At 55.4% G+C, this 9,309-nt stretch overlaps 1 protein-coding gene across 1 annotated transcript in view; it reads left to right on the plus strand.

Moving 5' to 3' along the window:
• Positions 1-8,866, plus strand: part of PLEKHJ1 (pleckstrin homology domain containing J1) — a 23,146-nt gene extending 14,280 nt beyond the window's left edge. The window contains exons 4-6 of the mRNA XM_014957965.1: positions 4,888-4,978; positions 5,217-5,280; positions 5,855-8,866. Coding sequence (XP_014813451.1) covers positions 4,888-4,978; positions 5,217-5,280; positions 5,855-5,920 — 221 coding nt within the window. The 3' untranslated portion in view covers positions 5,921-8,866. The remainder of the gene's footprint in view (positions 1-4,887; positions 4,979-5,216; positions 5,281-5,854) is intronic.
• The last annotated feature ends 443 nt before the right edge of the window (positions 8,867-9,309 follow it).

Raw genomic sequence — 9,309 nt, forward strand, 5'->3', positions numbered from 1 at the left:
GGGCAGGGCTGGGGGTATTGGGAGGCAGGGCTGGGAACAGACTGGGAGGACTGGTGTGTAGGGCTGGGGAGTGCAAGTGGCAGCACGGGGACCAGGGGGTGCAGGTTTCAGGGGGGGCTGGAGCAGAGGGAGGGGGTGAGGCTGGGGACAGCGTGGGGTCAGGGCCAGGAGGGGCCGGGGGATCCGAGGAAGCTCTTTCCTAAAATCTCCCAGCAAATTTCCTTGCAAACCAGCTCTGTTAGAGAAACTCCCTCCCTTGTCCCGGGCCTTCCCTGCGCCCAAGGAGCTGCAGCGTTTGAGTGGACTTTGTCCCTCAGAGGTGACACTGGAGCTGGCAGCCACCGGCAGGGACTCCCCCGGGGTTCGGAGCGTTCCCCGGGAGGGGCTGAGCTCCCGTCGGCCGCCTCGCGGGCGTCTCCGTGACGTGGTGCCCGGGGTTCTCTCTGCCCAGGAAGCCACTGGAGAAGCTGCAGAGTGACTTTGTCACCTTGTCTCCCCGTGGGTTGTTGAACGGGCGCTGGGAGGGGTGGAAGGGGCTTCCCTCTGTGCCCCCCCCACCAGGGTGGGGGCCGGCTCGGCCCTTCTGCCCACCTCAACTCTCTTTTCCTTTGCAGTGTTAAAGAAACGCCTCGTGAAGCTCGTCGTCAACTTTCTCTTCTACTTCCGGACAGACGAAGCGGAGGTGTGTCATCTGCTGCTGCTGTTGTTTGTTTCTTTGTTTGTTTTCCTCCCTCTCTCTTCTGTTTCTGTCAATCCATCGCGTGGGCTTCAGAAAAGGGGACAGGGATGGGGAAGAGCCAGGTCTGGGCACCCACATTTCCTCTCCCGTCCCCTTGGCCAAAACCCGTAGGGGTGAGAAGCAGCAGCATTTCTCTCTGCCCACCCCTGGGTGCTTCTCCCATGAGCTTGGAATGAATCCTTTAAACATTGCCCCCCAAAACTGCAGAAGGTGGAGTCTGTCATGCCTGCTTGTAGGACTGGCCCTTATCCTGCCAAACTGGGATGGGAAGCGTATGGTTTTGCCCTCCTAGGAAAAGAAATAGAATTGTTTCTTCTTTTTTATGCCAGGAATTGTACTTGTGTACAGTGCTCACTGTTACTGGGAAACTTTTCTGGCCGTACCCTGTCTGTGTTGTTATTTTGGGCATGTGGAAGCCCTGCTGGGGTTTTCCCTCATCATTGGACACTGTTAAGATTCAGCTGGACAAGGTGCTGGGCCAGACTGTGCTGCTACCAAGAAAGGTTGGAGCAGATGATCCCTGAGATCCCGTCCAACCTGGGATTCTATGATTCTCTATCATTTTTGTAGCTCTCTGCTGGAGAGGGAACAGCAGAGGTTACAAAGGTGATGAGGGGCCTGGAGCATCTCTCTCAGGAGGAAAGGCTGAGGGACTTGGGTCTTTTTAGTCTGGAGAAGAGAAGGCTGAGGGGGATCTGATCAACACCTATAAATACTTCAAGGGTGGGTGTCAGGAGGATGGGGCTGGTCTTTTTTCAGTGGTGCCCAGGGACAGGACAAGGAAATGGGCACAAACTTGAACATGGGAAGTTCCATCTAAACATGAGGAGGAACTTCTTTCCTGTGAGGGTGGCAGAGCCCTGGCAGAGGCTGCCCAGGGAGGTGGTGGAGTCTCCTTCTCTGGAGACATTCAAACCCACCTGGACACGTTCCTGTGGGACCTGCTCTGGGTGACCCTGCTCTGGCAGGGGCTTGGAGGAGATGATCTCCAGAGGTCCCTTCCAACCCCACATCATTCTATGATTCTGTGGTTCTAGAAAAAACAAGTGAGGGATGGGACCTTTGGGTTCTGTTTCTGGCTTTCCCACAGCTGAGATCTGTTGATTTTTTAATGAATCCCATGGTAACTGTTGCTAAAGATTCTCTGGTTGGAAAATGAATATCAAATCAGTCTTAATAACGTTTGTGAAGGGAGGTGCTGTGTGCGTGCTGGTGCTACAAAGGGACTGGAAAGCTTTTCATGGCTTTTAGACTGACGTCATCATAAATATTTTACCCTGGTAAAGGCTGAGCTCCTGTTTTCAGAAATCCCTTTTCTCCTTTGCTGAAGCACAGTCTCTAGTCTCTGCCTCACTCAGCCGCAGTTCTCCGGGGGCTGAGGCGCTGCAGTGGCTCCTGATGTCTGAGGGCACTGCCCGTCCCCTCCACTGTCTCCTTCCCTCCTGCTCTGCTCTCTTCTTTCCTCCTGGTTGTTTGTAAACCCTCCTGTGTGGGAGGGGAGCTCTTGAGTGGATCAAAAAGAGCTCAGGAGGTAGATGGAGGCTGATGCAAACCCTTGTGCCAGAAACACATTGGAAGTCAGGGGTTTCAGTGTCTTCCTGCTGCCTTAATTGCCCTCTGCATTTTGTTTAGCTTGGACAAAAGAATTTCCTTGTGGGTTGCTTTTGTTTATGGTTTGTGTTGCCCTTTCCTTCTCCTGCCCTTGCTGGGTGTGCGCCGGGTGGCAAATATTTCCTGTCATTTGTCTGTTTGTCCTGAGCCCTTGTAGTTCATCGAGGCTGTTCTTAACCTCCTGCAAGGTGTGTTAAATGTTTCATCTTTGTTGGATTTACTCAGCAAGGAAGGTAAACTTCTTCCCTGTCTTTGCCTCACGGGAAGGAATGCTAAAGCCCAGACTGAATGTGAGCAAGGGGAATTGTTTAACACCTGATTAGTGAACACAAAGGGCCCAGCGCAATGAAGCACGTCAGCAGACACAAAAAGGGTGATTAAAAGACCATGCAATTAGATTGAGTTGCTTTAAAAGTAGCACCAGGTTATGAAACTTGCTTAAAAGGCATTAAAAGGCAAAACTCTGTGGGTTCAGAACACTGTCTCACTGGTGGGTGGCGCGGGTTAAACCCTCTCTCCGGGTCTTTTCCAGCCCATCGGAGCTCTGCTGCTGGAGCAGTGCAGGATCATCAAAGAGGAGGAGAACGTCTTCTCGATCAGTGAGTTGTGTGTGTGCATTCCCTCTGCATTCCCCTTACAGCAAATAATGCTACCTAGAAGGTAGTTAGTTCCTGCTTTTTCCTTAGTTTCTCTGGTGACAGTGGGGTCAGAGCTCCTCAGCCCTTCTCCTGCTCAGCTGCTGGTTCTTGCTCTGGCGTTGGGTCCCCCACCCTGAGGACAGACATATTTAATTGCTGTTTTCCATACAGCTGTGTTTCACAGAGTCACAGACTGGTTTGGGTGGGAAGGGACCTCAAAGCCCCCCCAGTGCCACCCCCTGCCCTGGGCAGGGACACCTCCCACCACACCAGGTTGCTCCAAGCCCCCTCCAACCTGCCCTTGAACCCCTCCAGGGATGGGGCAGCCACAGCTTCTCTGCCCAACCTGGGCCAGGCTCTCACCACCCTCACACCAAACAACTTCTTCCCCACAGCTCAGCTCCATCTCCCCTCTTGCAGGGTCCAACCCTTCCCCCTCCTCCTAGGGCTCCCCTCCCTCATCCAGAGTCCCTCCCCAGCTTTCCTGGAGCCCCCCTTCTTTAGGGACTGGAAGGGGCTCTAAGGTCTCCCCGGAGCCTTCTCTTCTCCAGGCTGATCCCCCCAATTCTCTCAGCCCCCCCTCCCAGCAGAGGGTCCAACTCCAACAGCTCCATGTCCCTCCTATTTCAGCTGGGTTTCATCTCTGGCTGAAACAGGCTGTGATTTGCAGAGCTGTGTGTGAGGAGAGCAGCAGTAACACCAAGACCACAGCTCAGTGCTGATGGAAATCCCTCTCCGGGAGGGCTCGGTATTGACAGATTGCTGCTTCTGTGCTATTGCACTTTATCAGGAAAAAAAAAAAATAAAGAAAAAAAGTGAGGCTCAGATAAACCATCTGTCAGGCTAATCTAGCACCAGTCCTCCCGCCACGCTGTGTGTCCTTGTGTTGATAGCCCTGGCTCCAGCTGGCTCGTGGTGTGTCGTCCTTTGTAAGCAGCCTTTCATCCAACAACTAATCATTGTGTGAGAGGTATGTGGCCAAAATAACAGGATGTTTCTCCAAGGCCATCGCCGTATCTTTTGGCCTGGTTGTCGGGCACAGCTGCTTTCCTGTGCGGAGCCTCCTCTCCTCTTTTAGCCAGGAGAGGTTGGGGTTCTTGCTGTCTCCAACAGACCCTCAAACAGCCTGAAGGTACCCATCTCTCTAAGCATTCTGCTCTGAATTTCTGGGGGATTAGAACCATTGAGAGCTCTGGGGAATGAGGATTTGTGAGAAAAGTGTTAAAAGAGTTGGTGTCAGGTTGTGTCCTGGGGGGTTTGCTGCAGCCTGACCCAGTTGCTTCTCAGCAGCAGCCTGGATCTCTGTGGACCGTGCACTAAAGAGCAGAGCTCTGGGGACAATGAAATTAATTAGGTGCCCTGATTCTGTCTTGGTAAAGAACTGGAGGTGCGTGGGGACTTGTTTTCCACTGTGCATGGTACCAAATTCCCAAAAGCCTCAAGCAAAGACAGGTCAGTGCCTTCTCCAAGTGCAGTTCAGCTCCTCGGATGGCTGCCCTCAGCGTAGAGCAAAATCACTTCCTCGGGGCCATTTTCCACTCTGGTTACCAAATGTCTCGGTGACTGTTTGCAAGGAGGCTCGGGGCGTTTCAGTCCCAAATCTGGCCATCTTGGTCTGTCTGGTTCAGTTCCGAGCTGTCGCTCTCAGTTTGAGAAGTCCCTCTCTCCTCTCCCAAGCCTCTGGCTGCTGGAAGCTCTGGGCAGCAGCTCCGGGCCAGCCAGGAGCCACCCGGGCTAAGGGAGAGAGGGCACAGAGGACTGGGCTACCAGCTTGGTCACAGATCATCTTGATTAATCAGAGATGCTAATTGTGGCCTGGCTCTTCTCGGGAGGGAGAAAGTAGAGCTCAGGCAGCTCCACCAACACCACCCCTATCTCTTTTTTTCCTGTCCCTGGCAGGTTTCGTTGAGGATCCGGAGAGGAAATACTGCTTTGAATGTGACAGTGAGGAGCAGTGTAAGGAGTGGGTCGACGCGCTGAAGCGAGCCAGGTGGGCAGAGCTGCCAGGGCTGGGGCTGTGCCCTCCCTGGGGCTGGGGCTGTGCCCCCCCTGGGGCTGTGCTGTGCCCTCCCTGCTGTTTGCCTTCTGGGATCGGGTTGTGGTGAAGCCGGGGAGGGAAGTGGTCATCTCCCCCCCGAGCGAGCTTCCCCTTGGCTCTAAATAGCATCTGAAACTTCTCCACATCCCTCTCTGCTCAGCCTGCTGCACGGTCTGTTCCTCTCTTACAGCTATGAGTTCATGAGGAGGAGCTTGATCTACTACAGGAACGAGATCCAGAAAATGACAGGGAAGGTGAGTCCCTTGAAGCCAACGCGTGAGGTGGTGACCCGTGGGTTCAGACTGGAGCAGGGGCTGGTGATGCTGGGTCCTGCCACCTGCAGAAGGCTGTTTGCTGCCACACGTGTGAGAGAGAGCCCGTGGTGAGCCAGTTCCTGGGGCTGTGGGCAGCCAGAGCTGAGTCTTCCTCAGGCTGAGGAACCAGGCTGAGCAGCCTGCGTTGTGCTCAGCTCCAGCTCTTCGGAGCAGCCTGAGGTTTGTGGCCAGACAGGTCTGGGCTGAGCTGGCCCAGGCTCCCACTGCTTCCCTGGGGGAGGTCACAGGCAGCTCTGGCCACACCAGAGCTACGTGGGCTGATGCTCTCACAGCTCTGCCAGGCTCCTCGAGCACCCTGGGCCAAATACAGCCCAGAGACCTCGGCCACCCTCTGTCCTCCCCACGGGCTGCTTCTCCTCCTGCACCAGGAGCAGCACCCAGGGGCTGGACTGGGGTAAATCCAGCACAAGACTGGGAATCAGCACCCAGCCCAGCCCTGGGGACAGTCCTGCTTGTCTCATCTCAGCGGTGCCTCCCCTGTGTGTTGCTGCAGGACCCCCTGGAGCAGTACGGGATCTCCGAGGAAGCCCGATTCCAGCTGGGGACACACAAGCATTAATCCCCTCGCCTGGGCTGAACTGGCCTCTGCCCCCCGAGGGTCACCCCCAGCCCCCCCAGGAACAGCAGCAGTTCCCCACAGCGGTGACCAAGTGACTTTTTAATTTATTAGCCAAATATTTTTATATGATTTTTTTTTTTTAAAGGGAATTCATTGCACATTCCCACTCGCCCCGGCGGTGGATCAGCCGGAGCTGCTCCCTGCAGCCCCTGCCCTTGAGCCGGTGCCGCGCAGGGGAGGGAGTGAAACCCGGGGAGGCAGGGACTGAAGAGCTCCCAGTGCCTCCTGTCCTCCAGAGCTGGGGCAGGCCCTGGGCCAGCCTTCACCCTCCTCTTCCTCCCTGCCCTCTCCTGCAGGGAGCTGCTCTGCTCTTCTGGCTCGGGATCCGCAGCCATGGAGGGTTCTTCATCCCCAGATGTAGGAGGATGCTCCAGCTGATTGCATTTCTGTGCTCGTGGGGTTAACCCTGCTGTGCCCTCTCCACTGCAAAGCCATTTTGGGGGCTGAGACCTGCAGGCAGAGCCTGATGGCCAGGTTGTGGAGCGAGGAGGAGGAGGAGCTTGAAGCCTTCCTTTAACACCGGGAGAGCTCAGCCCTAGCTCAGGCTGGCAGGGAGGGGACCTGTGCCAAGGCAGCAGCATCTCTGCAGCCACCAGCACCAGCCTCTTGGGGTTATTTTTCTTCTTTTCCCTTCTCTGGGCAGGTGGTGCTAATTCCTAGAGGCGTGATGAAGCTCACACTCCAGACACTCTCACAAATGCACACGAGAAGGAAGCTGCAGAGCAGGGGGCAGCGAGGACAGGGCTGAGAGCTGGGTGCTGGGATCCTGCCTCCCTCTGCAGCGCCGGGGGCTGGGCTAAGCCCTGCAGTCACTCAGCTTCCAGAGAGGAAAGCCAGATGGAGGGGGTTTGTAAAGACAGGAGCTGTTGGGCTTTGGCTGGATGGTTGAGCTTCAGGGCACGCAGAAGTTAAAGCCCGGGGAGCGCTTGAAGGCTGGGTATTAACACTTCACTCCCTGAGCCTTTGCTGCAGCTTTTCTCCCCAGAAAACTGCCCCGAGGTCACAGCGAGCTGCCGGGAACAAGGGCTGCCTTCCCCAAAGCTCCTGGAATGAGGAGATAAGTGTTGGGGAACAAAGTCCCTCCCGGAGGCTCTGCACCTTCAGCCTCAACCTCTGGCTGCAGGAAGGGAAACTGTGCCCGGCACTGAGACACAAAGAGGCTCCCTCCAGCTGCCCCCAGGGCTTCAGCAGACCCAGTTTCCCAATTCCTTCAGCTCCCCTGGAACTCGCCCAGGAAAAGCTCCAGGAAAGGCCCTTGGGAAGGTGCTGGGTACTGTTTTCAGGCAGATGATGATGGGAGGAGCTCAAATCGCTGCTGGGGCAGGTGAATGCTGGGGAGGGGGCTTGGCCTGAGCTCTGGGGGTTTGTGGCTCTGTGTTTGTTGCCCCCTGGCTCGCAGAAAGGCTGCTCTGACCAGCCCCTGGGGAGTGTGTGGGGTTGGAGCAGCTGGTGCTAAGATCTGGGCTTGGAGGGAAGCTTTGGGTCTCTTCCCCTTTGGCTGGGAATCAATGCCAAAAGAAGAGCTTTAGTGGCCTGGCCTTTCCTCTTTACCTCATGCTGCCGGGTACCAGGAGAGCGGCAGATGTCACCGATGCTTTATTTTTAACCTCAAAGCCAAGATTTTTCCTTTCCCTCCCCAGATATTCCCTTTCCCTCCAACGGTTCCAGGTGCTTGCTCTAGAAATTACCAAAATAAGCAGAGGGGCAGCTGCCCTGCGCCAGCAGCTGGGGCCTGGCAGGGTGGCAGCAGAAAATAGGGCAGGTCTGAAGACAGATGGCAGCTCCCGGGGAAGCAGCAACGAGGGATTAAAAGGAACAGAGGAGAAGCTGGTGCTTTAGGGAATTAGTGTCCTCAAATGACTTCAAAGTGCATTTTAATCCTCACCAGCCTGCGCTGCTTTACCTCAGCGCAGGGGCACGCTCCTGCCGGGCTGGTGAAGCTTTACTTACTGTGAAAAAGGGCCGTGTCTGTCTGGTTGCACGGAGAGGATGGACAGACAGATGGACAGGTGTGGTCCAAGCTCCATGGTGGCACAACCCGAGCTCTGCTGCAGTGGCTGCTCCCTCTCCTGCCGTGGGGTCTGGCAGACGTGGGGTCTCGCCGATGGGGAGGGGGTTCCCCTTGCAGATGTGGGGTCCCCCAGCAGGTATCACCGATGTGGGGGGTTCCCCTCGCAGATGTGGGGTCCCCCCACAGGTCTCACAGCTCCCACCAGCCAGGTCCAGGAGCAGAACATCCACGTCCTGACTCGGCTCCTCAGCTTTCCCCATCAGTGAGTTCTTCAAAACACCAAGTCAACCCACCGAGAAAGGAAACCCTGGGGGTTTTGCCGACATTCAGTCATTTCTAGCAAAAAAAATCCCACTCTTAATTGTACAGCAAGGGGCACCTCACTGTTCCTGTTGCCCACCATGTGCCTTCCAGGACTGTCACCAGTGTCACATACCCTTCAGGAGGGAGTGACACCCACCAGCCCCACTCTATGTACAATGGGCATTTCTTTTTTTTATTAATTTTTTTTTTTTTTGGATGTTCTGGGGAACAGTTGGGTGAGTGAGAGATAATCCCAACACTTCTACCACATTTCTTTGCTGAATGTAAGAAACCAAATGCTGTGACACGTTACAGGGGCCGGCGCCGGGCCCAGTAACGGACTGGGATCAACGGGGTGAGGAATCAGAGGGAGGGACGTGGTACTTGTGGACAATGAGATCTGCATCGACTGTCAATGATTTATAGATAATTGTTCGTTTTTCACACTGGTCACTGCTTTTTTTGTAGTTCGGTGGCCTCCGCGTGGGCTCCCCGAACGTGCACCGAAGCCATTTCTCTCTCGTGCAGCGAATAGCACCAATAAAAACTTGTTTTATTCTTTTGTGGCAGTGGGAGCTGTTCTGAGTGAGTGGAGCTGGGGCTGGGGGGGTCCCACCAGGCGGCTCCTCACCCCAGCCCTGCAGGCAGGGGGGGGGTCACCCCAGCTGCCAGCAGCTCCACAAGGTCATTTTTAGAGGCTTTTTGTCCCCGGAGCCGCACACTCAGCTGTGGCTTTGGGGACAAACTCAGAAAGCAGAGCTGGGCCACCCTCCAAACCTGCCCGGAGCTCCACAAGCACCCGGTGAAGTGGGGGCTTCATCTCATTTTAAGAATCCTCCAGGAAATCCCCTGGAAATCGTTTCAGCCATCGCTCCCCAAGTTTCAATCCATTCCCTGGCGGTTCCAGTGTCATTGAGCTGGTGAAATCACTGCCTAAATGGGAAATGTCCCCGGGGGGGGTTGCAATGGTGTCCTAATGGTGTCCTAAACCCCAAATCCTCAGCGTCCCCAGTGC

This window comes from Calidris pugnax, unplaced genomic scaffold, assembly GCF_001431845.1.
Source record: "Calidris pugnax isolate Ruff unplaced genomic scaffold, ASM143184v1 scaffold255, whole genome shotgun sequence".
NCBI lineage: Eukaryota > Metazoa > Chordata > Aves > Charadriiformes > Scolopacidae > Calidris > Calidris pugnax.